Source organism: Hypanus sabinus, chromosome 10, assembly GCF_030144855.1.
Source record: "Hypanus sabinus isolate sHypSab1 chromosome 10, sHypSab1.hap1, whole genome shotgun sequence".
Classification (NCBI taxonomy): Eukaryota; Metazoa; Chordata; class Chondrichthyes; order Myliobatiformes; family Dasyatidae; genus Hypanus; species Hypanus sabinus.
Window position 1 is genome coordinate 111,003,296 of NC_082715.1, and position 27,772 is coordinate 111,031,067.

Here is a 27,772-nt window from a genome sequence, read left to right on the forward strand (position 1 = left end):
AAAATGTTAGGCCACATTTGGAGCAGGGTGTATAGTTCTAGTTGCCCATTAGAGGTGAGATCTGGAAACTTTGGTGCAGAGAACATTCATTTGGATGCTGTCTGGTTTAGAGAGCATTTGCTACAAGGTGAGGTAGGGTAGTCTTGGATTGTTTTCTTTGGAGCTGTGGAGGATAAGAGGAGATACTATAGAATTTTATAAAATTAGTATCAGCATACATTGGGTAGATAGTCAGAGTCTTTTTCCTAGGGCAGAAATGTCAAGTATTAGAGGGCATAAATAAGTTGAGAGGGAGTATGTTCAAAGAAGATGTGCAGAGCAAGTTTTCCAGGCACCCAGTGCAGACATCCCACACTGCAAAAACTCATTTCAGGGAGGTAACACCCCCGCAACCCCAAATCCACCCCCTCCCGGTCGACCTCCAATATGTAATACTTTGTTTAGTGATTTTGTCTAATCTTTAAACCAAGTTGAGTATATGCAGAAAATGTGACATTAAAATATATATTTATATTATATTATCATGTTTATTCTATTACAACTTTAAGCATAGTTTGGCCTCATCATGTAAGGCATCAATAGAGTAGTTCTTTAACAGCTAGCCAGCTCGTTTAAATAATGTTAGCTATGCTAATGAATGAATGACACCTGTTAAACTCACCTCAACATGTCTTTTACATTTTAACCCACAATGGGCAACAGAAAAGTCACTGTTGCAAACAGTGCAGCGAGCAACACTGCCATTATTTTTGAGGTCAACTGTAAAGCCTGCCCATAGAGAAAACTGATAGGTCTACTTAGCACGAAGGGAGACCAATCAGGATGCTCTATCTCCCTACTCCCCTCTACCCTCTCCCTCCCAAAAAAAATCGATTTCCAGGATATTGTATATACTTTCCGGGCATTAGGGAGTCACTATCAATATGCAGAAGACTTCCGGAACTTCCGGGAGAGGTGGGATGTCTGCCAGTGTTCCCTCCTAGACTCTCATATAGAAGAGAAAACAGTCCAAGTTTGTCTACCTTCTGCTTATAGCATTTACATTCAAATCCAGGCAACATATCTTGGTGAATGGAGGTTGAATGGATCCGTGGATTTCATTTAGCCCTCTGACAAGGTTCCTCCTGTTAGACTGCTCAGGAAGCTTAGATCGCATAGTATCCAGGGATAACTGGCTAATTTGATTCACATTTGGCTTGATGTTACTAAGTAGAGGGTGATGGTAAAAGTTCGCTTCTCCATCTTGAGATCCATGCTAGGCCCATTGTTGTTTGTCATCCATATCAACAATTTGGATACAAATGTATAAGGCATAATTAGAAAGTTTGCAGGTGACACTAAAATACAAAATTAAAGGGGGAAATTGATCTGTTGAGTAGGTAGACTGAAGAATGATAAATGGAGTTTAATTTGGTTAAGTGCTCCATTTTGCATTTTAGGAAGTCAAATCCAGACAGGATTTTCAAAGTGTGTGGGAGCACCCCAGGGAATGTTGCAGACAGAGCGATCTTGGAATACAAATACAATGTTCCCTGAAAGTGATTGCCCAGGGGTAGACAGAGTGGTGAAGACATCTTTTGGCATGCTGACCTTTATAAGTCAGGGCATTGAGTACTACATTTTCTCTGTGACTAACACTTTATTTTGAAATATGTTATTGTTTCCCCTTGTTCTATTTAATGCACTGTTGTATTGAAATGATCTGTATGCACAGCATGCAAGACAAGTTTCTCAGTGTACCTTGGTACATGTGGAAGTAATAAACCAATTTACCAAGTTAAAAACTGGAGGTTGTATGGGACACTGGTGAGGTTACACTTTGGAACGTTGTTCAGTTTTGGTTGCCCTACTATTGGAAAGATCAGGATCAGGTTTAATATCACTGGCATATGTTGTGAAACTTGCTGTTTTGTGGCAGCAGTAACAATGGAATAGATAACAATAAAAACTATAAATTACAATAAGAATATATATAGTGCAAAAAGAGAAAATAAATAGAGGTAGTGTACATGAATTCAATTTTCCAGTCAGAAGAAGCTGTTCCTAAAACATTGAGAATGGATCTTCAGGTTCCTGTACCTCCTCCTTAATGGTGGCAATGAGAAGAGGGCATGCCCCAGGTGATTGGCGTCTTTAATGATGAGAGCAGCCTTTTTGAAGCATTGCCTTTTGAAGATACTCTTGATGTTGGGGTGGTGAGTGCCCATGATGAAGCTGGCTGAGTTTGTAAATTTCTGCAGCTTTTTCTGATCCTGTGCACTGGCTACTCCATACCAGACTATGATGCATCCAGTTAGAATGCTCTCCATGGTACATCTGTAGAAATTGGCAAGTCTTTTGTGATATACCTTGTCTCCTTAAACTCCAAATGAAATATAGCCACTTTTGTGCCTTCTTTATAATTGCATTAATATGTTAGGCCCAGGATAGATCTTTATCAATGTTGACACCCAGGAACTTGAAGCTGCTCAATCTTTCCATTGCTTATCCTTTGATGAGGGTTCATGTGTGTTCCCTTGACTTCCCCTTTTGAAGTCTACGATCAATTCCTTGGTCTTACTGATGTTGAGTGCAAGGTTGTTGTTCAACCATCTGATCTATTTCACTCCTGTACTCATTCTTTGTCACCATCTGAATTCTACCAACTATAGTTGTGTCATTGGTAAATTTATTGATGGATTTTGAGTGTGTCTAGTCACACAGTCATGGGTGTAGAGCGAGAGAAGAGCAATGGGCTAAGAATGTATCCTTGAGGTATACCAGTGTTATTGTTAGTGACGAGGAGATGTTATTTCTGATCAACACTAACTGTGATCTCCTGCTGAGGAAGTCAGGGTTCCAGTTGCAGAGCGAGATACAGAGGCCCAGGTTTTGGAGCTTGTTGAACAGTATTGAGAGTATGATGTTGTTAAATGCTGAGCTGTAATCAATAAAAAGCAGCTTCATATAGTTAATACTGTTGTCCATGTGATCCAAGCCCAAGTGAGATTGCCTCTTCTCTAGATCTATTGTGGTGATATGTGACAAATTGTAGTGGATCCATGTCCTTGTTTAGGCAGGAATGACCAACCTCTCAAAGCACTTTATCACCATTGATGTGAGTGCATTTGGGTGATAGTCATTGAGGCAGCTCATCCAGCTCTTTTTGAGCACTGGTATGATTGACAACCTTTTGTAGTAGTTGGGAGCCTCCAACTACAGCAGTAAGAAACGGAAGACATCATTGAACACTCCTTCCAGTTGATTGTTACAGGTTTTCAGTGCCCTAGCAGGAGTCTGACACCTTGTGAGAGTTCAGTCTCTTGAAAGATGTTCTGACGTTGACTTTCAAGACAGAGATCACAGGATCAACAGATGCTGCAGAGATTCATACAGGTGTAGATTTATTCTCCCTTTCAAAGCATGCATAAAATGCATAGAGCTCATTGGGAGTGAAGCCTCACAGCCATTCATGATGTTACATTTCACATTGTAGGAAGTAATCTGCTACAAATTTTACCAGACAGAGCTGACACGCATGCAATTCCATCTCTAGCTTCAATCAGAATTGTTTTTATCACTCTTAAAATAGCCTTCTGAAGGTCATACCTGGATGACTCGTATAGTTCTGGATTATCATCCCTGAACACCAAGGATCTAGCCCTCAGCAAACTATGAATCTCCTGATTCATCCACAGCTTTTGGTTTGGGTATGTCCAATATGTTCTTAAAGACACACACTCATCCACACAGGTCTTAATGAAGTTGGGGACAACTGTGGCATGTTCATTCAGATTTGAAAATGAATCCATGAATATTGCCCAATCCTCCAACTCAAAGCAGTCCTATAAATGCTCCTCCACCTCCTTGACCATACTTGCATGGTCCTCGCCACTGGTCTTTAGTCTATGCCTATACATTGGGAATAGAAGTACAGCCAAGTGATCAGAGTTTCCAAAGTTCAGATGTGGAGTGGAACGTTAATATTCTTGCTGGTGATGAAACAGTGTTCAAGTGTGTTGGCTTCTTTGGTTGAACAGGTGATATGTTGGTTGTATTTGGTCAGAGAATTCTTCAAGCTGGCAAGGTTGATTGTGTTATTAAACTTGTAAGATTTACAAGGATGTTGCCAAGACTTGAAGGGCTGAGTTATATATAGGGAGCAGGTAGGCAGACTAGAACCTTATTCCTGAAGTGTAGAAAACTGGGCAATGATTTTATAGAGGTGTATAAAATCATGAGGGAGCATAGATAGACTAAATGCACTTTTTCTGCAGGATTATGGATCAGGAACAAAAAGACATAGGTTTAAGATGATATGGGAAATATTTACAAAGTGTGGTGTGCACATGGAATGAGCTGCTAGAGGAAGTGGTTGCGGCAGTTTTAAAAGACAATTGCATAAGTACATGAATAAAGGTTTAGCAGGTTATGGGCCAAATGCTGGCAAAGGGGATTAGCTTGAATGGAGCATCTTGGTCAGCATGGACAAGTTGAGCCAAAGGTCCTGTTTCTATGCTGCAGGTTGGAGACTACCCATTTGGAATATAATGTACTTTTCCTTTAATTACATTAAGCTTCAATTTGGCAGTAGAGGAGGACAAGGCCAAATACGTTGATATGGGAAAGAGAAAGTAAATTAAAATGTTGGCAACTGGAAGATCCAGACAGGATGAAAAATAGCTACAATTTAGCTAATCTCATTTTAATTAATAATTATATTTTAATAGGAATATATTATAAACTGATTTGTTTTATCTTGTTTATCAGGAATGTGAAGCATTGTTACATGAATATCGTACGTATTTCCAGAAAACAAAGCAAAAAGCTGCTGAAACAGAACGAGATAGTCCATTTGATGTGTCTGAAATGTATATTTTTGGTAAACTTGATGTCTTCTGCAAAAGACTAGCAAAAGTAAGTTGGAATTTAGGAAAAATATGATGCAGATTTTGTATAGAATTACAGTTTCTACTCATTTTGCTGTATGATGCTAATATTTAAATAAAACTATTTCATACAATAACTTATTAATTGTAGCTTTAATTCTGGGTATTGGAATTAATGTTATACATTATAATTATATTAACATGTGCAGCAATACAAGCCGAATTGTGATGTAAAGCATTAAGCAATGACATTTCTGAGAATAGGGCTGATTTTAATTACCAAATCCAATAGGATTGAGGAAATTATGGTTAAATCTACCTTTGATAAACTGCAGTATATCTTGTCAATATCCCTGCCATCATTACTATGTATTTTAAAATACTTACATTTTTTACATCAAAATGCATGATTTTAAATTTTTCTTAATTATTCTTCATTGATCATGACTTCTATTTAATTATTCTGTCTCTTATCTCTCTGTTTTTTGACTCCTGCCAAAAAAAGCATTGATATAGCTTCTGAAAAGCTAGGACCACATCATTTGTCCTTTAAATATCCCATTAGAAGAAGCATAGAGAATCAAAAATGATCAATTTAATCTTTCTCAGTTTTCTGTCCCATGAGCAATCCTCAAACCATATTATCTGAAGTATAATATGCTCTCATTTCCTTTAATAATCTCTTATGTAACACATTTTAAGGCTTTCTGAAAGTCAGGAGATAGCATATAATTTGTTTTATGAAGTAAAAATGCAAAATTTGCAGTTATTCAGCAAACTAGGCAGTCTTAAGAGAGAAACATTGAACATTTCAGGTAGAAATAATTAACATGTTTTAAGTTGTAGAGCAAGGGACAGATGTCAAGGAAAAATACAGGTAATGTAAAAGGTAAGGTGATAAGGTGGAGACAAAGACTGTATATATGATGGAATTGCTGTCAGTGGTATCAAAAAGAGTGAAGTGCATGTTGGTTTCTCTCTAAAAATTTGTGTAGAGATTTTTAAAAAACATGCTGTAACTGTGAGATGCTCTATACAACAATTGCTAAAAATTTGAAATAAATGTAAACACTGGAAATACTACATAGGTCAAACAACACCTATGGAGAGTGAAAATCTTGAGTTACTGTCACAGGACAGATGATATGTCGGAACTAGCCAGTTCTGGCATAAACAAGAAAGGCTAGTTATCTGAAAGTTGAGTTCAATGTTGAAATTCAAGGGAAAAGGGAATTAAAAACTAGAGATTATATGTTTATGGTGAGATATGAAAGAGTTCAAAGGGAACTGAGGGGCAATTTCTTCACATAGAGGATGGCTCATATATTAAATGAGCTTCCAGAAAAAATGCTTGAGGCAGATACAATAGCATTTTAAAAAATTTGGATAAGCTGATGGAAAGGAGGGTTTAGAGAGATGTGGGCCTAACACAGGCAAATGGCACAAGCTTGGCAGGCACCATTATTGACATGAGCTAGTTGGACCAAAGGGCTTTGTCCCATACTGCCTTACTCTGTGATGCTAGTGAATTGATTCCAATTTTTGTATTGTACTTCTGTGTGTTGTGAATTGATTGGAGGCTCTTAGTACCATTCTGAATGCTCATATGTTTTGAGCATTTGTGGGACAAGGATTCCTAAGAGTAATGTACCGGTTTGATAATCATACCATGGGTAGATATGAGAATGAGTTAGACAAGATGCTATGGAAATTATTGAAGGTGGCATCAGGTTTGGAGAATTATGGTTATGAGAAGAACTGTGTAGTTGTAGAGATAGAAACCCTGAGCATACTTAGAAAGCATCTGAGCAGCTGCGAGTTAATGGATTTAGAACTGGGGAGTAGCATTAATTTAGAATGCACTATTGCTAACATTGATTTGATGGACTAAATGGCCAATATTTATATAAATTTACATGATTCAATCTTACTTCAGCCTTCTTTCTAAGTGAAAAGGTAGAAACATAGTTGGTTCCTTTTCTGTGACAGAATTCACCTGTACTTGCTCCAACCTTGCTCTGATGGCAATTCATCCCTAACCCTTCAGATTTTGAGGTTAGCACCTCTAGTTTTCTCCCAGTGCCATACGCTAATGAAAATAGGAATAGAAAGAGCAAATGAATGTGTAGCTGAGGAGCTAGCTCAGGGACAAAGTTTCAGGTTTTTGGATCATTGTAATCTCTTTTAGGGCAGAGAAAACTGAAGAAGAGAGACAGATTGCACCTTAACTGAAGAAGAACCAATATCCTAATGAGTAGATATGCTATACTACTCAAGATAGTTTTGGGAGTTTGGTAGGGAGTACCAGATCAGAAACTGGGAGGATTGGGGGGAACGAAGATGCCTTGACCAATAAGTCTGTAAGAAAGGACAGATAAAAGGTAATGGGACAGATGAGTTGAAATATGTCTATTTTAATGCAAGGGGTATTAAGGGAAGGTACATGAATATGGAGCCTGGATCAATAAATACATGCAATAATGATATTATGGTCATGACAGAAACTTGATTGAGATAGGAACAGAACTAACAGCTTGATGTTCCAAGATTTCAATACTTTAGAAGATATAGAGAGGGATGTAAAAGATGGGGAGGAGTTACACCATGAATCAGGGACAATATCACAACTCAAAGTTCAAAGTAAATTTTATTATCAGAATGTATATATATATCACCACCTACAACTCTGATATTCTTTTTCCTGTGGGCATACTCAGAAAATCTATAGAATAGTAAGTATAACAGAATTCAATGAACCATCAAGTAGAGTGCAGAAGACAACAAGCTGTGCAAATACAAATATAAATAACTAACAGTAAATAATGGGAACATGAGATAACAAGATAAAAGGAGTCCATAAAGTGAGATCATTGGTTGTGGGAACATCTCAACAGATGAGCAGGTGAATATCGTTATCCTCTTTTGTTCCATAGCCTAATGGTTGAGTGGTAGTAACTGTCCTTGAACCTGGTGGTGAGAGCCCTGAGGTTCTTGTACCTTCCACCTGATGGCAGCAGTGAGAAAAGAGCATGGCCTGGGTGGTAAGTATCGTTGATGATGCATGCTGTGTTTCTACAACAGCATTGCACGTTGATGTGCTTCATGGTTGGGAGACCTTTACTGGGTTGAATCCACTACCTTTTGTAGGATTTTACGATCAAAAACATTGGTTTTCCCTGATACAGCCAGTCAATACACTTTCCACTACAAATATATAGTTGTTCCTCAAAGTTTTTGATGTCATGTTGAATCTCTGTAGACTCCTAAGGAAGTAGAGGCACTGTCGTGCTTTCTTTGTAACTGCATTTACATGCTGGGTCCCGGACAGATCCTCTGAAATAGTAACACCCAGAATTTTAAAGTTACTGACCCTCTCCACCTCTGATAATCCAATGAGACCTGGCTGATGGACCTCTGGCTTCCCTCTCCTCAAGTCTACAATCAGTTCCTTGGTCTTGCTGACATTGAGTAAGAAGTTGTTGTTATGACACCACTCAACCAAATTTTCAATCTCTCTCCTGCATGCTGACTCATCACCACCTTTGATACAACCAACAACAGTGGTGTCATCAGCAAACTTGAACATGGTGTTGGAGCTGTGGTACCACTACTACCGTTCTCTAGCTTCTCCCACAAAGCTACTGTCTAATCCAATTTACTACCTCATCACAAAGCCGTGCTGATTATCCTTAATCAGTCTATGTCTATCCAAATACTTATATATCTGGTCCCTCAGATTACCTTCCAAAAACTTTCCCACTACTGATGTCAGGCCTATAATCATCTTTCTTGAACAGTGGAACAAAATTGACTATCCTCCAATCCACTGGTACTGTCACTAAAGATGATTTAAATATCTCTGCTTTGGCCCTGGCAGTTTCTGCACTTGCCTCCTGCAGGGATACCTTGTCAAGCCCTGAGGATTTATCCACTCTAATTTGTCTCAAGACAGCAAACATTTCCTCTGTAATCTGTATCGGGTCCATGAAGCCGATGCTGCTTCTGCTCACTTCTATGTACTCTGTGTCCATCTCCTGAGTAAATATTATTGAAAAAAATCTAATTAAGATCTCCCACATCTTTTTAGACTCCTTACAGGTAATCCTTTTGCTCTTAATGAATCTGTAGAATCCCTTCGGATTTTCTTTCACCTTGTCTGCTAAGGCAACCTCAGACCATCTTTTAACCCTGCTGATTTCTTTGTTAAGTGTTCTCCTGCATTTCTAACACCTCATTTGTTCCTACCTGCCTTTACTTGCTATGCTTTTTTTCCTAACCATGGCCTCGATATCTCTTGAAAGTCAACGTTCCTATTCTAGTTATCTTTACCTTTTATTCTGACAGGCACACACAAGCTATGTACTCTCTAAATTTCACTTTTGAAGATCTCCTACTTATCAAGTACGGTTTTGCCAGAAGACAGCCTGTCCCAATCTACACTTGCCAGATACTTTCTGATACCATCAAAATTGGACTTCCTTCAATTTAGAATCTCAACTCGCAGACTAGACCTATCTTTTTCCATATTCACTTTGAAACTAATGGATTGTGATCTCTAGATGCAAGGCGTTGCCCCACACAAACTTCTGTCACCTGCATTCTCTTTCCCTAATAGCAGTATTGCACCCTCTCTCATTAGGTCTTCTACATACTGATTAAGGAAACTTACCTGAACATATTTGACAAACTCTTATCATTTCTAGTCCTTTTGCAGTATGAGAGTCCCAGTCAATATGTGGAAAGTTAAAATCACAGATTCTAACAACCTTATCTGTCTTCCAACAGTCTGTGATCCCACGATAGATTTGTTCCTCTAAATCGCTCGGACTGTTGAATGGTCTGTAGTATAGTCCATTAACATGATAATATCTTTCTTATACTCTTTTCCACCCATAACACCTCAGTAGACAAGTTCTCTAATCTGTCCTGACTGAGCACTGTTGTGACATTTTCCCTTACTAGAGCATGGCCTTATTAGGGACAGTCAGGATGGCTTTGTGCAGGGCAATGTCTTGATTGAGTTTTTCAAAGCAGTAACAAAGAAAATCAAAAATATAGCAGTAAATATTGTCTTTGTGGATTTTAGTAAGGCATCTGCCAAGGTTCCTCAAGGTAGGCTCACCCAGAGGATTAAGATACATGGAATCCATAGTGACTTGGCCTGCTGGATGTTGAATTAGCTTGCCTACAGAAGACAGGTAGTAGTGGTTGATAGGCTTATTGATGCACCATCAATAACTCTGAGAAATGGGTTAAGGTAGGCTTTTATTGGCTGGAAGAAAGCACAAGCAGCGTGACCATCACACAACATCCTGGAGACTGAGGAGGGGAGGAGGGGTCTGTGGCTCCAGTCGCCTTTATACCGGGGTCTGTGGAAGAAGCCACAGGAGCAGTCAGCGGGGTGGGGGGGGGGTGTGTCCAGACAGGTATATGTAGTTCACCACACTTATTTTGGCTGGAGGTTCATGGATAATAGAGTTCTGCAGGGTTTTGCAGGTGGGGCATTTAAGATGTACTTAGGCACATTAATATGCAGAGAATGGAGGGATATGGACCATATGTTGGCAGATAAAAAGTAGTTTAATTAATTCAGCACAATGTCATGGATCCAAGGGCCTGTCTCTGTGCTGTACTCTTTTATGTTCTATGATAGTGAAAAGGTTATGCAAACAGACAAATAAATCTTATCAGGCTTCTTCAATATGTTCTGAATTATTCAATATGTTGACCAGAGGAAGCACCATATATTTTGGCATCAATATCAAAAAATTGTGTGTATTTCTTAATTAAGAAAAAAACTAAATTCATCATAACCATAAATGGCTCATAGTTCTGTTAATAGCATAGCACTCAGCATAAAAATTGGAGCAACAACCAAACTGTTAGGGACCTTAGCAGGTCAAAAGCTTCTTTTGAGAAAAGAAACTGATGATGTTTCAGATGAAGTACTTGCATTAGGTCTATATTTTGGTGATAGCTGAAGAATTCAGTGTCATAGCAGGACTGAAATTTGCTGAGTTGTGGGCACAGGGTACAAAAGTGAGGCCTCTGGTGTGGATTGACTGCTCAGCATTAGAAAGGCGTGGGGGGGGGGGTTGCTGATGATGAGGGTGGTGAAGACACTGCAGAGGTTGGAGCTGGGGCACGGTATGAGGTTAAAAGAGGGAAAGAGGGTAACGGGAGGGAGAGCTTGGCAGGGGAGGCATGAGATGGGGAAGAGTTTGAGCTCAGGGGAAAGAGTGGTGGAAGGAGGGGAGTGGGGTGCAGGATGGGAGCAGGTGATGGACCTTAACATCAGAGGATTGTGAGAATGGCAGTAGGGGAGGGTGGAGAAAGAACCAATGGACCTTGGAAGCTTGGGATGGATGGGAAAATGAGGTGGTATGGATGGAGTTTGGGAGTTTGAAATCAAGAGGGATAGAGAAGAAGTCCAGACAGTGCTTTGGCAGCCTGGAGTTTGTTGTGAGAATGAAGAAGTCCAGACTGGGCTTTGACTGACTGGATGTAGGTGAAGTTCAGATCCTTTTTGGAGTTCAGAAACACAAAAATCTGCTGGTTAAAGGAATCAGTCTGGCAGTGGACAAATAATGGACCTTGATACATTTGGAAAAGAAAGCTCAGAGCTCTGGGAATAAAACAGGAAAGTGACAAAAGGTGGAGATGGTACTGTATGAGACATGGAGAAAAAGCTGTTGGGAGAACTGGTGAATTGAATGCATATGCTTGAAATCCTGGCTGGGGCCAAAGTGGGTGACCTGGAAACAGAGTTGGAAACATGTGGGATAAGTCTTGGTTATGATGTGGTCAAATAACCAGAGAGCAATAGAAACTGCAATTGGGCAGCAGTTAGACAGGGTTCCACAGAACTCCTGGCAAATAGAGGTAATAGTTACTTTCCTACCATAGATGTTGCTCAGCCTGATAAATTTCTCCAGCAGACTGTTGCTCCAGATTCCAGCATCTTGACAAACTAGATGTTGCATTTCAACCTGAAAGATATATGGATGTCCATGGATAATCCCTGATGTAACCAGTGGAAAATATGGATTGTGATCCATGAAAATATAAATCCAAACATTAATGCAGCATTATAGTATTGCATTGAGGATTGTTACAGATGCACCCTTCCCTAGATCACTTGGGAAAATAGGTCTTGGTAGACATAGATTGTTGAAACTATTCTGGTTGATGTGTCTAGTGAGATTCAGGATGGAATATCAAAGCTAATTTACTGCTCAGCATGTATATAATTTTCAAATGATGAATTTAATCATTTTAACAGAAAGAAAAACATTTTTACAGTATTGTTAATTGTAAATGTAAAATAATCAATGTTTATTTACATTTGCAGATCACAAAAATTCTTGAGGTATTGAAGACCTTCTCTGCATTGAGCAATTCTACAATTGAGGGAATAGGGGTTCTCGCAATAAAATTCCAGAATATATTTTTAAATCTTAAGAAAAGTAATTACGATATATTGGACCCTCGGAGGAAGGAATTCAATAATGACTATGCTGCATTCATGAAACAAATCTTTGACTTGGAGGTAGTATATTTTATTATTTGCAGGGAGCTAAATTTACTTGCCATTTTTAATTTTATCCCCCACTTTATTTATATCTCATACTCTTTCCCAGCAAGGATTAGTTTAGATTAGTATCATGGCCAGCACAGACAGCACTAACCAAAGGGCCTTTTCCTTTGTTGTACTCTTTGATGTTTATGTTCTATGTAAGGATGTCTGAGGACCTTCACCTGTCAGGACAAACTATTGAATACATTGAAACCTAACTGCATTGTCAGTGTAATAAACACCACAGAAAATATAAACAGAAGATTGGTTGTAGGAGGATGAGCCATTAAGGTTGGGACAAGAAGAACCTATACAGGGGATTCTGGTTAATAGGGCCTTCTGTTAATTGGGGCTGCCTTTTATTTGGGACAACTCTTAAAGAACAAAAACTAAATTGAGAAAATAGCTGGTATTCCCTTTGTTTATTTGGGACACTATGCTGCACAATTGGAACAGGAATCTGTTGCCGGACAGTTTCTAATTAGCGTCTCACGTACACATGTGTATAGCTGGCTGGTGGTGTAGTGGCACAGCACTGGACTTTTAGGCAAATGGTCCTGGGTTCAAATCTGGCCAGATCCTTGCATTCTTTCCATCCATGCAGTGGCCTTGTATATTAAAAAAAGACAAATGTTAAGGAAATGGCAAATGCCACCTGATGCATGAAAAGGAACAACATGTGGCTGCATAGCTGCCAGACACTATACCATGTTGTGTGTGTTAGTGTTCAAAAACAGTGATTTTTGTCACTGATAGTTTTATAATACTGTAGGTATTGGTAGTGTTCTAATGTGTTCTGTTTTTCATTTAAACATAAATTGTTATTCAGTTAAACAGTAGTTTGTCTTTTTTATACCTTTTAATTACTTCCATGAAACTTTGGCTGATTGGCCCAAAATGTATTGGTCCCGATGTGTCCTAATTAACCGGAATCCACTTTATATAGCATCTTTGGTTACTGTATAGAGTTCTCTCTACTTTGAGTGCCATCATACCATATTTTATACAATCATATAATCAGAAACAATAATGAATTAAAAAATTTAGAAGAGCTAAATTTTAATAAGCATCTCAAAGGAAATCCAGTTTGTAATATTCAGAAATGAAATTCTAAATCTTTCAATGGAACAGATGGTGTTGGTATGAGTTTCTAATCTTCATTATAAGAAAATAATGTTAAAGCGCTGTCGAAATAAAATGGTTCACGTGGAATCCTCTATTTAAGAAAGGATCAAAATAGAATGTGAGGAATACTTGACCAGTTATTCTTCATTAATAAAGAAAATGCAAAGAGCACTACTGGGGCCTCAGCTGTACACAATCTACACCAAAGATATGGTAACTGGATCATGTGTATTCAAGAGTAAGGGTAACAATTCTCTGACGTGTGATTTCCTGCCTTACCTGAAAGGACTGATTAGGTCCATGGATGGAGGTGAGGGAGGAGATGTAGAGTCAGATAATATCCCTTTTATAAAGTAAAGTTATCTAGTGGCAAGTGGTTGGGGAGAGGAAAGGGGGAGGGAGGGACGTATGAGTGTCAGGAATGAACCAGGTAATTATGGAGGGAGTGAAAAGCAGAAAGGAGTGGGGAATAGAAGATAACTTGTGGTGGGATTGCATTGTCCCTGGTGGAAATATTAAAGGATTATTGTTTAGGTAGAAATAACATGAAGATCAGAAATACAGGTTCTACAAACAAACTTTTTCAAAGGGAATAGAATGGGTTTCAATATGTTCCCACATACCTCACTGAACAGCCTTCACTCAAAACCCACTATCTGAGACTGGAGGAGCATGGTGAAGAAGAATCTTATTGATTCTGTGACTCACTCTCCAGATACTCAAAGAGCTGTAGTCTAGTCCATTAATCTGGATATTTATTTCCAGTCATCTGGAATTACAACTCAGTCATCTGGAATTAAATTATCTCAACTGAATAAGCTCTAATTGCAATTATAGTTGGACAATACCTCTCAAGAAACTGCCTCACCTCAAACTGCAAGGTCTAGCTTAAAGGCTTCAAACAAATGTTACTTTGATGATTAAACTTAAGATAAACTAAAATTAATTGATATATAATTTACTGTCACTCTTCAAAGGCTAGACTGTGAGACAGGTGCACTCTGAGGTTTGAAAACTGGCAGTGTAATGCATTTAATTAAGAATATGTGGAAGGGAATTGTTAGTAACTTCAGGCCTGTTAGTTTATTTCCGTCGTTAAGCAAGGTTTCAGAAGCAATTGTTGGGTGGGGGGAGGGACAGGGATAAGGATGGAAAATAATCAGTGATTTGAGAACTTTGAATGAATTAAGGAGAACCAGTATGAATTATATAAGGTAGAACAAGGTTTGACTAACCTTTATAACTTTTTGACTAAGTAGCAGAGACTACTTTTGACTAAGTACAGTATACTGTAGTTGATATTTACAGAATATGGGTTTTAAGAAAATGTCATCCAAATGAGGCTCATGAAATAGAAGTATCAGTGTCGGCTTGCAGATACAGGAGATTTTTTTTCTTCTCATAAAACCATTGCTCAGATTACTACTTTCTTTTAGATTTTTTTTGAATTGGGTATTAGGGAAGGAATAAATTTTCAAAATTTGTCAAATGAACTGAAGCCTGATCTCACATTTTCATTTTTCTGTATATTTCAGAACTTGCTTGATGACTTCATGAGCAACAGTTTTTCTAAAATTATTTCTTCATTGCATGCTTTGCAGCTTTTACAGAGGTAAAACAAATGTTTTATTAATGATTTTATGAAATATAAAAAGGAGTAGATAATTATTTTATACTAGATCTGTGTAAATATTGTTATACAAAACTTGAATCTATATAAAGTGAAAGAAAACTTTAGCAGCATGAATAATTTTTTTGTGAGTTGTTGAGTATATTGTTTCATCAAAATGTGAATAACAATCCTTTTGCTTTGAGTGAAGGAATCTAGAAAATTAGATGAGATGGATTCACAATGTATTGCTAAGTTAGGTACAAAATTAGCTTGGTCACGGAAGGTAGAGTGAAGTTTCACTGGCAGGTCTGTAACCATGTGTATTCTGTGGGTATCATTTTTGGGCCCTCTGTTCTTTGGGATGAAATTGTAAGTGGTCTGATTAGTAAGTTTGCAGGTGACACAAAATTTGGTAAGAGTTATGGATAGTGGGGAAGATTGTCAAAGAGTACAGCAGGTTATAAACTATTTTGAAATTTACATATATATTTAGCACTCTCAGTGTTGTTCCAAAGAGAGCTATATGAGGTCATTCTTACCCTTGCTCTATTATGCTCTATAGTGAGTCAGCCTGTAGCTGGGGAAGTGATGTCCCCCTCCTGTTAGACTGTTTGTGGTAACTTATTTTTTATTCTTTCTACTTCTCTTCTAATATTTATATTGGTGATAATGCTACTGTAGTACATAGTAATGTTACTGTGACACTGTAATTTCCTTTGGGATCAATAAACAATCTATCTATAATTGTCTGGTTGTGTTTTTACTAATATTCTATATGTACCTGTATATATGAGGACTGAACTTCTAAGCTGCAGTATCACCTAGTGGGTGTTGGGTGATTGGGTAAGTATTGGGGCCAGTCAAGAGGTGATCTTGGTGGGTTCGGAGGTCTGGACTGTATACATGCATATTCTGTGTTGTCGTACTTTTACTAATGTTCTATATGTGCTAGTATATGCATGTGCTGGGCCTCAAAGCCATGGTATTGCCTAGTGGGCAGGTGGACATATGATATTGGTAGGCTGGGGGATCTGGACTATATACCTGCATATTCTGCGTCATTGTATTTTACTGATATTCTATACGGGTTTGTTAACTTGTACGTGTGAGGACTTGGCATCAAACTGTAGTGTCATGGTGGGGGGAGGGTGTAGTGACTTTTATTCCATGAATGTGTTATTGCGCGTGACTGTAATGTATTTTTAGTACCTTCACCTCATAGTAATGCTGTCATGTTTAGCGGTATTCATTAGTATTCATGTATGATGGATTGACAAATAAACGAATTGAAAAGAGAGATTTGGTGTCCACGTCCATAGATCCCTTTACATTGCTGCACAAGTTGATATGGTGGAATATAAGTCCTCTAGTCTCATCCAAAATTTCTAATGTTAGGATGACTGAATAGGTGACTATATTGTGTAGGCTTTATTTTAAGGTGAGCTGTGGAATCATAAGGGATTGGGGTTGGGTTCAGGGACAGGCCAACTCTAAAGTCAGGAAAAACTGTGCTCTCTAGTGCCAACAGGAAAGCAAAGTGTGAGTACTCACAGGAGATTCACAGATGCAGACCCCCAGATCAGTAAGGAAAGCATCAGACCAGAAGGTAGATGTCAGGGAAAGTATTAAAAAGCAAAATCAAAATAACAGGTATGATAGGTCAGATAGTTTGAAGTGTGTAAATTTTAATGCTAGGAATATTATGGGTAAGGGTGATGAACTTAGAGCATGGATCAGAACATGTAACCTATAATGCTGTAGCCATTACTGAAACTTTGTTGAGAGAGGGGCAGGAATGGGTGATTAATGTCTCTGCTTTTCAAAAGTTTAGAAAAAATATAGAGGAGGAGGTAAAGGGGGGACGGAGTTGAATTACTAATCAGGGACAATATCACAGCTACACCCAGGGGAGGCATAATGGAGGGGGTCAGACACTGAGTCCATTTGGATGGAACTCAAAAATGGGAAGGGTGCAATCACACTGATGGGATTGTACTACAGACCCTCTCTTAGCCACCAGAACATTGAGGAACAGATATGTATTCAGGTTAAGGAAATTTGTTAAAATAATAGGGCTGTTGTCATGGGGAATTTCATTTGGGACCTTCTTAGTGTAAGGGGTTTAGATGGAGCAGAATTTGTTAAGTGTAGCCAGGAAGGTATCTTAAATCAATTTGTGGATAATGAACCTGGCCAGGGTGAACAGTTAGGAAACAGTGACCATAACTCCTTAACCTTCAGGGTAGTTGTAGATAAGGATAGGATGGAACTTGCGGGAGAGTTTTAAATTGGAGTCGGGCAAGTTATGAAGGCATTAGGCAGGAACTAAGGAGTGCCAATTGGGAACACCTTTTCTTTGGCAAATCCACATCAGACATGTACAAGGTGTTTAAAGATCAATTGCATAGAGTACAGGAAGGGTATGTCCCTACTAGAAGGAAGGATGGGGATGGAAAGGTGAGAGAATCTTGTATGTCCAGAGAAATGATGAATTTAGTCCAGCAGGAAAAGGAAAAGTATGTAAAGCTTCGGAAGTTAGGATCAAATAGAGCATGTGAAGAGTATAAGTAAGTCAGAAAAATCTAAAGGAGGGAATTAGGGAAGTCAGGAAGTGCCATGAAAAGTCCTTGGCAAGTAGGATTAAGGTGACCAAAACATTCTATACATGCATGAAGAGCAAGAGGATAACTAGGGTGAGGCTGGGACCACTCAAGGATAAAAGGGGAACATTTGCTTGGATGCAGAGAATGTGAATGAGGTTTTTAATGAGTACTTTGTTTCAGTATTTACCAAGGAAAAGGATATGGAGGACCAGGATATCAATGCTGAGTGTATAAATACATTAGGGCATTTAGAAGTCAAGGAGGAGGAAGTGTTGTGCCTCCTAATGAGTATTAAGGTGGATAAGTCCCCAGGGCTTGATTTAATTTACCCCAGGTTGTTGAAGGAGGGAAGAGATGAGATTGCTGGGCCCTTGACTAATATCTGTGTGTCCTTCCCAGCCACAGGCAAGGTCCTGGGGAGCTGGCATGTGGCTAATACTGTACCTCTATTTAAGAAGGAAACAAGGGAAAATCCTGGGAACTATACACCAATAAGTTTTACATTAGTTGTAGGGAAATTGCTGGATCCATGAGTCCTCCTCCACAATTTGTTAAGATAATGGCTTACCTTTTACTTCAGTTCCAGGTACCTGTACTAGCTAAAGTTAATATCCAAAAATCCATCCATAAAGTATCTTAAGGGAAAAAATCCCTTTTAAAGAATCTAAGAGTGCAATTATTTCAGGATAAAGAATGATTTGTTCAGAACTGAGAAGAGGTGAATTTTGTTGCACAAAGGGCTATCAATGTTTGATATTCTTTGCCTTAGTAGGTTTAGGAGGCTCACACTTGTAATCCTGTGTTGTAGCTTTGCTAGGTTGGCAATTGATTCATGCTGTTGCTCTAGAGTCTTTCACTCCTTACTGAACCAGGTCGAATCTGTGGCTTGATTATAATGGCAGATGGAGAGATATAAAATTACAAATGTAGCAGAATATTTTTTTGCTTCTGTTTATCAAGTCAAGTCGAGTTGCTTTTTATTGTCGTTTCGGCCATAACTGCTGGTACAGTACACAGTAAAAATGAGACAACGTTTTTCAGGACGATAGCGCTACATGAACAATACAAAAACTACACTGAACTACGTAAACCAACACAAAAACTATACTAGCCTACAGACCTACCCAGGACTGCATAAAGTACACAGAACAGTGCAAGAATTACAATAAATAATAAACAAGACAATAGGCACAGCAGAGGTCAGTAGGTTGGTAGTCTGATGGCTTCGGGGAAAATCTGTTACATAAATAAGCAACTGAATGGCAGCGCCCGGGATTCCGTCCGTTTCTGTACTCCTGCTGAGTATTTTGTTGTCACACACACCAGTTTCCTCTGCATCCCTTAATTCACTTCAGATCTGTATCCCCTGACCCTTGAACCATATGTTAATGGGAATAGCTTCTCTGTCTACTTCTGTATCTAAACTACTCATATTGTACACAGGGACTATGAAATACAAATGGAAGTTCAGTGACACATTGTAGATGAATAGGTCTGGTGAAAACCAAGATGAATGAAATAAACTGAGAGTAGGAGTGAAAAGGAAAATAAAATGAAAAGAAATGGAGTAAGAGAACAGGAGCAAGATTTGAAAAGGCAAGTGCTGTCAGTTGGGACTTTCTGCTGGTTAGGTGCTAAATTAAAGGACAGGATCTCCAGGCTTCTGATCTCAGGATTGCTATCCATGTCACGTGTTAGTGTGGCCAAAAATGGAAGATTACATGATTTAACATGTGAATAAGGAGATGATGCAGGAGGGAGAGCTCAAGATTTTTGTTTCATTGGGCTCCCTCTGTTTAAACGGGATGGCTTGTACCTGTACTGGAGAGGAACTAATATCCTTGTGGGAAGAGGGATGGGAGCCAAAGTGTCGGGGCAGCTACTGGAGTAGTTGTGGAGAAAGATGTTGGTAAGCCTACACACAAAGACATGCATTGAAAGTTTGAGCATGCTTGGAATAATATTTCAAAGTGCATCTATTTCAATGCAAGGAGCATTGTAGGTAAGATATGGACTATCCAATTGTCAGTGGAATTTAGAGGAACAAATTTGCAGAAAATTGCAGATTGTTAAAAGAAACACAAGTTTGTGATGGTAGGTAATTTTAACTTCCCACATACTGACTGGGACTCCCATACTTTAAAAACACTAGATGGGAAAAAGTTTGTCAAATGTGTTCAGGAAAGTTTCCTTAATCAGTATTTAGAAATCCCAAGAAGACAGAGTGTGATATACTATAAATGGGATGAGACAGGGCAGGTGACAGAAGTTTGTGTAGGGGAACAATTTGTATCTAGTGATAATGATGTTGTTAGTTTTGAAGTAAATATGGGAAAAGATAGGTCTGGTCCACAGGTTAAGATTCTGAATTGGAGAAAGGCTAATTTTGATGGTATCAGAAAGGATCTGGCAAATGAGACAGGTTGCTTTCTGACAGAAGGATACTTGGTAAGTGGAACGCCTTCAAAAGTGAAATTCTGAGAGCACAGTGTTTGTATGTTCTTCTCAGAATAAAAGACAAGACTACCAGGTTTAGGAGCCTTGATTTTCGAGAGATTGAGGTGCTGGTTAAGTAAGAGAATGAAGTGTATGGCATGTATAGGCAGCAAGGAACAGATAAGGCATTTGAGTATAAGAAATGTAAGAGAACACTTAGGAGGAAAATTAGGGGGATTAAAAGAGGTTGCTCTATTAGACAATGGGAAACAGAATCCTAAGGGCTTCTAAGGGAAGTTGTGGAAAAAAGCAATAGCAGAAGAAAGGGAGGGCATCAACCTCCTTCAAGAGGACCTAAAACAGAAGCTCTCCAAGTTGCGCAGAGCAGAGAATTTAAGGAAACGATGTAAAAAGGAAAAAGCTAGAACAGACTTCTACAAAGATCCCTTTAAATATGTGAAAGGCATTTCACAAAAGAGAAAAGCAGATCCCTGAAAGCATCAAAAGAGGAGGTTGAAAGGTATCTCAGAATCACACACACTGATGAGCTAAAAGATGAACCGATACTTGTCCCAGCTGACATCCCACCAATCTCACCCCCACAACATCTATTTAACATCAGCCCTCCCAAGCTGAGTGAGGTAAAAAAGGTAGTGAAGAAGGCAAGATCGGCATCAGCGCCAGGCTCTAACGATGTTATGTATTGTGTCTACAAGAACACCCCCGATGTTCTGAGATTCCTCTGGAGAAACATAAGGGTTGCGTGGGAAAAGCAAGTTACCCACAAAGCCTGGAGAAGAGCAAGGGCAGTTCTGATCCCAAAAGAAAAGAATTTGTCTGCCATTGCCATTTCATCAAATAAACCTTCTGAACATAGAAGGCAAGATCTTTCTCAGCGTGTTGGTGCAAAGACTTACAAAATATCTGAAACAAAACCATTTCATTGATACATTAATCCAAAAGGCTGGCATAGCAGGCTTCTTGGGATGCCTTGAACATACCAGCGTCATATGCTATCAAATCCAGACAGCTAAGAAAGAAGGAAAGGATCTTGTTCCTTGATCTGGCCAACGCCTAAGGATCAGTTCCTCATTCCATGCTGTGGACTGCTTTTGAATTCTTTCAGGTGCCTGCAACAATAACAAATCTGGTAAAACACTACTTCCAGGATCTGCAAGTTTGTCTGACAACATCAGACTTCACCATAGCTTGGCAACCACTGGAAGTAGGCATCATGGCGGGGTGCACCATCTCCCCATTGGCCTTCACTATGGCAATGGAGCTCAGTATCAGAGCCTCGAAATAGGTTGTGGGAGAAAAACGGCTACAGTTTGGTCAAAGGTATGAGCCTATATGAATGATATAACAATACTGACGACAACTGTCCCCTGCACCAAGAGACTTCTGCAAAAGCTTCATCAAAACATCACATGGGTGAGGATGATGATCAAGCCCAGAAAATGCAGAAGCATCTCCATTGTCAAAGGTCAAGTCATGGATCAAAGATTTCATATTGATGGAACACATCTGTCCCAACTGTTTCAGAAATGCCTGTGAAGAGCTTGGGTTGATGGTATGATGCTAAGCTCAAGTTTACACCGCGCAGTTTAAACAACTCAAAAAGTATACCATCACGTACATAGCTTGCATCAACAAGACCTTGCTGCCAGGAAAACTCAAGCTGTGGTGCTTCCAGTTCAGCATATTCCCAAGACTCATGTGGCCTTTAACAGTGTATGAAATCCCCATCGACAAGTTGGAAAAGCTCAAAAAAGTGATCAGCGCACATGTGAAACAGTGGCTTGGACTTCCATGATGCTTAAGTCCTGTTGAACTGTACGGGGACGGCAAATTGGAATTACCAATTACAAGTCTTGTGGAAGAATTCAAATGCACCAAAGCAAGGTTGGTCATTACCCTCACTGAATCTGAAGATACTGTTATTTGAACAGTGGCCCCTCGTGTGGCAATGGGGAGGAAGTGGACCCCATCTGAAGCTATTCACAGTGCTAGGTCTGCTCTTCACTTCAGAGATGTGGTTGGTCATGTCCAACCTGAGAGAACTGGTCTCGGGCTCGTCCCAGAGGCTCCTCAATGGCACAAAGCAACATCAATGCAGAAGAGACGGCTCGTGGTGGAGGAGGTGAGGAGACAGGAGGAGGCAGAGTGACACGCCAGAGCTGTTTCAATGGCCAAGCAGGGCCAATGGACTAATTGGGAGAGCCTGGAAATGAGGAAACTCAGTTGGCGTTTCATCTGGGAGATGGAGGGATCTCGGCTAAGTTTTGTCATCAGAGCCTCCTACCAACACCTCAAAACCTGAACCAGTGGTGGGGAGAAGACCCCACTTGCTCTCTTTGTCAAGCACCTGGGTCACTAAGGCACATGTTAACAGGATGCACCATGAGCCACAGCCATGGGCAGTATTCTTGGTGGCATAACCAAGTTCTTAGATAGCTGGCATCAATCTTGGAACAGAGGCAAACCAGCATAAATGTTCTCCCACAAACATCGGCAGGAAATATCCACATTACACGATTTGTACTGCAGGCCAACCTCCAGAGCACCAAATAACATCAAAGGATATAAGCATTCTGCAGGTTGCTCGGGATTGGAAAATGGACGTGGACATGGGGAAAAAAAGCTTGTGTTTCCCCCAGACATTGTGGCTACAACACTCTGGCCAGACATACTCCTGTGGTCCACAACAGCCAAGCTGGCATATGTTGTGGAATTGACAGTACCATGGGAAGATGGTGTTGAAGAAGCTTATGAAAGGAAAAAGTCCAAGTACTCTGAACTGGCAACTGAAGCCAAGATTTTCCCTGCAGAAGTGGGATGCAGAGGATTCATTGCTACATTTACGACCAGTCTATTGAAGAAAATGGGGGTGAGGGGTGTCTCCTTCCAACAAGCAATTAAGTCCTTGCCAAATGCAGCAGAAGAAAGCAGCAATTGGATTTGGATTAAAAGGAAAGACAACAACTAGGCTGCAAGACGAAGACAAGAGGGTGCAAAACTGAGAAGGGTGTATGTGAGACACCAGGTAGCACCGTTGAGCCCTCTGGAGACATCGTGGACTTATCAACGAAACATCAAAGAAGGACGGTGCCCACCTGATGACCCCAATGATGTAGCTACCCTCCTCGTCACCACTCCAAGCCTACTGCCAACATTGAGAGTGCCGACTTTATCATAGAGATTGAAACATCAAGTCCTATTAGCTCTACTGATATACTCAATGGCCACTTCATTAAGTACACTTGTACACCTGCTTTTTAATACAAATATCTAATCAGCCAAACATGTTGTAGCAACTCAATGCTTAAAAGCATGCAGACATGGTCAAGAGGTTCAGTTGTTCAGACCAAACATCAGAAATGGAAAGAAATGTGATCTAAGTGGAATGATTGTTGTGCTAGATGGGGTGATTTGAGTATCTCAGAAACTAAAGTTCTGGGATTTTCATAAATAGAAGCAGGAGTAGGCAATCCAGCCCATCGAGCCTGCCTCGCCATTCAATAAGATCATGGCTGATCTGTCCGTAAACTCAGCTCCATCTACCTGCCTTTTCCCCATAACCCCAATTCCCCTACTATGTGAAAATCTATCTAACTATAGCTTAAATATATTTAGTGAAGAAGCTTCAACTTCTTCCCTGAGTAGAGTATTCCACAGATTCACCACTCTCTGGGAAGAAGTTTCTCCTCATCTCCATCCTAAATCTTCTCCCCTGAATCTCGAGGCAATGTCCCCTAGTTCTAGTCTCACCTGCCAATGGAAACAACTTTCCTGCTATCTTATCTATCCCTTTCAAAATGTTGTATGTTTCTATAAGATCCCCTCTCATTCTTATGAGAATATAGTCCCAGGCGACTCAATCTCTCCTCATAAATTAATCCCTTCATCTCTGGAATCAACCTGGTGAATCTCCTCTGCACTGCCTCCAAAATCAGTAAATCCTTCCTCAAGTACAGAGACCAGAACTGCACACAGAACTCCAAGTTGCGGCCTCACCAGTACCCTGTATAGTTGCAGCATGACCTCCCTGCTCTTGAATTCAATCCCACTAGCAATGAAGTCCAACATTCCATTTGCCTACTTAATAACCTATTGTACCTGCAAACCAACTTTTTGTGATTCATGAACAAGCACTCCCAAGTCCCTCTGCACAACTGCATGCAGCAAACTTTCACCACTGAAATAATAATCTGCTCTTCTATTATTCCTTCCAAAATGGATGATCTTGCATTTACCAACATTGTGTTCCATCTGCCAGACCTTGGCCCACTCACTTAAACTATCTATATCCCTCTGCAGACTCTCCACCTCCTCTGTACAATTTGCTTTTCCACTCAGTTTAGTGTCATCAGCAAATTTTGCTGTGCTACACTCAGTTCCCTCTTCCAAATCATCAATTTAAATCGTAAACAGCTGTGGGCCCAGCACCGACGACTGCGGCATCCCACTCACCACCGACTGAAGACCAGAGAAACACTCATTTATACCAACTCTCTGCCTTCTATTGGTTAACCAATCCACCATGCATGCCAATACACTTCCACAGTCTCCATGCATCCGTATCTTATTTAAGTCTCTTGTGTGGCACATTATTGAACGCCTTCTGGAAATCCAAGTATATGACATCCACCTGTTATGCTCTATCCACTGCACTCATTATGTCCTCAAAGAACTCCAGTAAGTTTGTCAAACAGGACCCGCCCTTTCTGAATCCATGCTGTGTCTGTCTAATGGAACCACTCCTTTCTAAATGTTTTGTTACTTCTTCCTTTATGACAGCTCCAAGTATTTGTTTGACTACAGATGTTAAGCTAACTGGCCTATAGTTGCCCGCCTTTTGCCTACATCCTTTTTCAAAAAGTGGCATGACATTTGCTGTCTTCCAATCCACCTAGACCTGCCCAGATTCTAGAGAGTTTTGGTAAGTAATCATCAATGTGCCTATTATAACCTCCACCAATTCCCTCAGCACCCTGGGATGCATCCCATCAGCACCAGAGGACTTATCTACCTTCGGGCCCTCTAGTTTGTTCATCACTATCTGTTTATTGACAGTGATTTTATCAAGATCTTCACCTCTCATTTCATCCATTTCTTTATCACCCTATATCAATTTCCCCTTCTCATCTTCCAAGGGACCTTCATTGACTTGAGCAATCCTCTTCTGCTTTATATATTTATAAAAACTTTTGCTATCTGTTTTTATATTTTGTGCTAATTTACTTTCATGCTCTATCTTCCCTTTCCTTATTTTTTGTTCAGTTGTTCTTTGGTGCTTTTTAACGTTTTCCTAATCCTCCAGTCTCCCACTACTCTTTGCGACTTTGTACACATGAGCTTTTAATTTGATACTATCTTTTATTTCCTTAGCTATCCAAGGCTGGCTCTCCCCACACTTACTGTCCTTACTTTTGACTGGAATATACTTTTGTTGAGCACTGTGAAAAATCTCTTTGAAAGTATTCCACTGTTCCTCAACTGTCCTACCAAATAGCCTGTGCTCCCGCTCCACATTAGCCAGCTCCTCCCTCATCCTGTTGTAGTCTCCCTTGGTCAAGCATAATACACTAGTTTTAGCTCTATTTCCTCCTACATCTGAATGCAAAATTCAGTCATACTATGATCACTCTTTCCAAGAGGATCCCTGACTACAAGATCGTTAATTTTACCTGACTTATTGCACAGGACTAGATCTAAGCTATCATTTTCCCTTTTAGGTTCACTAACATGCTGCTCAAGAAAACTATCATGGATGCATTCTATGAAGTCCTCCTCAAGACTTCCTTGACCAACCTGATTCAGTCAATCTATGTGGAAATTAAAATCCCCCATGACAACTGCCATTCTGTTCTTACAAGCCTCAGTTATTTCTTGGTTAATCGCCTCTGCCACTGCAATATTTTTATTAGGTGGCCTATAGACAACTCCCACCAGTGATTTTTTTCCCTTTACTATTCTTAATCTCTACTCAGATGGACTCAGCATTCTGCTCCGTAGATCTTATATTGTCTCTCACAATCACCCTGATCTCATCCTTAATTAAGAGCGCCACCCCACCTCCTTTGCCTTCCTGCTTATCTTTCTGTATCACCTGATACCCTTGGATATTTAATTCCTAGTCATCTCTACCTTGCAACCAGGTTTCTGTCATGGCCACTAAATCATATGCCTTGGTATTGATCTGTGCCACAAGTTCACTAACCTTGTTAATAATACTATACACATTTTTGAATACTATGCTACCTACTTTTCCGAATTCCTATCCAACTGATACCATGGAAAAATTTTTAGGTTTAAATCCTTATTAGAAGGGTTTGATAGTAACTATTTATGATATCATTATGAAAATATGGCCAGGTATATCTGATAAAATTAAGAATGAATGGGAAAGGGAACTTCAACTTTCTTTACCTATAGAGAAATGGGAGAAAATACTCCAATTAGTTAACTCTTCCTCTATGTATGCTAAACATGAGTTGATACAATTTAAGGTGGTGTATAGGGCCTACATGTCTAAAGACAAGCTAGCTCAGTTTTACTCTCATATAAGTCCTGTCTGTGATAGATGTCATTCTGAGGTAGCTTCTTTGACTCATATATTCTGGTCTTGTCCTCTTTTGGAAAAATATTGGAAAAACATTTTTGATACTATTTCAACAGTTTTGCGTATTGATTTACAACCTCATCCTATTACCACAATTTTTGGTTTACCAATGATGGAACATAGTTATTTATTGTCTTCAGCTCATCAGATGATAGCTTTTGTTACATTAATGGCTAGAAGATCCATTTTATTGAATTGGAAAGAGATCAATCCTTCTACTACATTCCAATGGTTTTCCCAAACTATATCTTGTTTAGATTTAGAAAAAATCATAAGTGTCACTTTTGACCCTTCGGTTAAATTTGAAGAAACTTGGAGGCCATTTATTCAACACTTTCATATGATGTAACTTTTCTGAATCCTTTTTATTAACCTTAAATATATGGATAGAGGAACAGAGTTAATGACATAATGATTATATCCGATGTAATATCATAGCCCAGCTTTGTTTAGTTTAGTTCTGTTTAGCTTAGTTTAGTTTAGTTTTTTTGTTTTTTTTATTTGGGTTTTTTTGACATTTTTTTTCATTTTTTTTTATCATGTTTAATTACACTAAGAGTTTAGGAGGCTTAGTACACTTGTGGCGACCCACTTCCCAGCGCACTCGAACCGGCTCACAAATCGGCGCACTCCGGCTTTGAGGCCAGTCCCAAAAAGGGCGCCAAGTCTGCTTCACCAGCAAGGGGAAAAGCCCGCATGCGGGATGGGACTGTGAATACGTGCCCCCTACAGCATTTCTGCCTGGGGAGGGCGGGATCAGGAAGGCTTTAAAGTGAGGCCGCAGAGGTCAGCGGGTGACGCTCATGGAGTGAGTACTGTTTCAGATTCGCTCCATAACCTTTACTTTTTTTAGCCTTTGATCACCCTTATTCAACTTATTTTTACCTACACCAAAAGACTCTTGCTATTTTTTTGGACTTATCGTTA

The 27,772-nt window shown here is 39.6% G+C and overlaps 1 protein-coding gene across 1 annotated transcript in view; it reads left to right on the plus strand.

Annotated features, from left to right (window-relative positions):
• LOC132401348 (dynein axonemal heavy chain 8-like) overlaps nt 1-27,772 on the plus strand; it is an 895,336-nt gene that overhangs the window by 141,049 nt on the left and 726,515 nt on the right. The window contains exons 12-14 of the mRNA XM_059983478.1: nt 4,750-4,896; nt 12,220-12,417; nt 15,105-15,181. Of these exons, the coding sequence (XP_059839461.1) occupies nt 4,750-4,896; nt 12,220-12,417; nt 15,105-15,181 (422 nt within the window). The remainder of the gene's footprint in view (nt 1-4,749; nt 4,897-12,219; nt 12,418-15,104; nt 15,182-27,772) is intronic.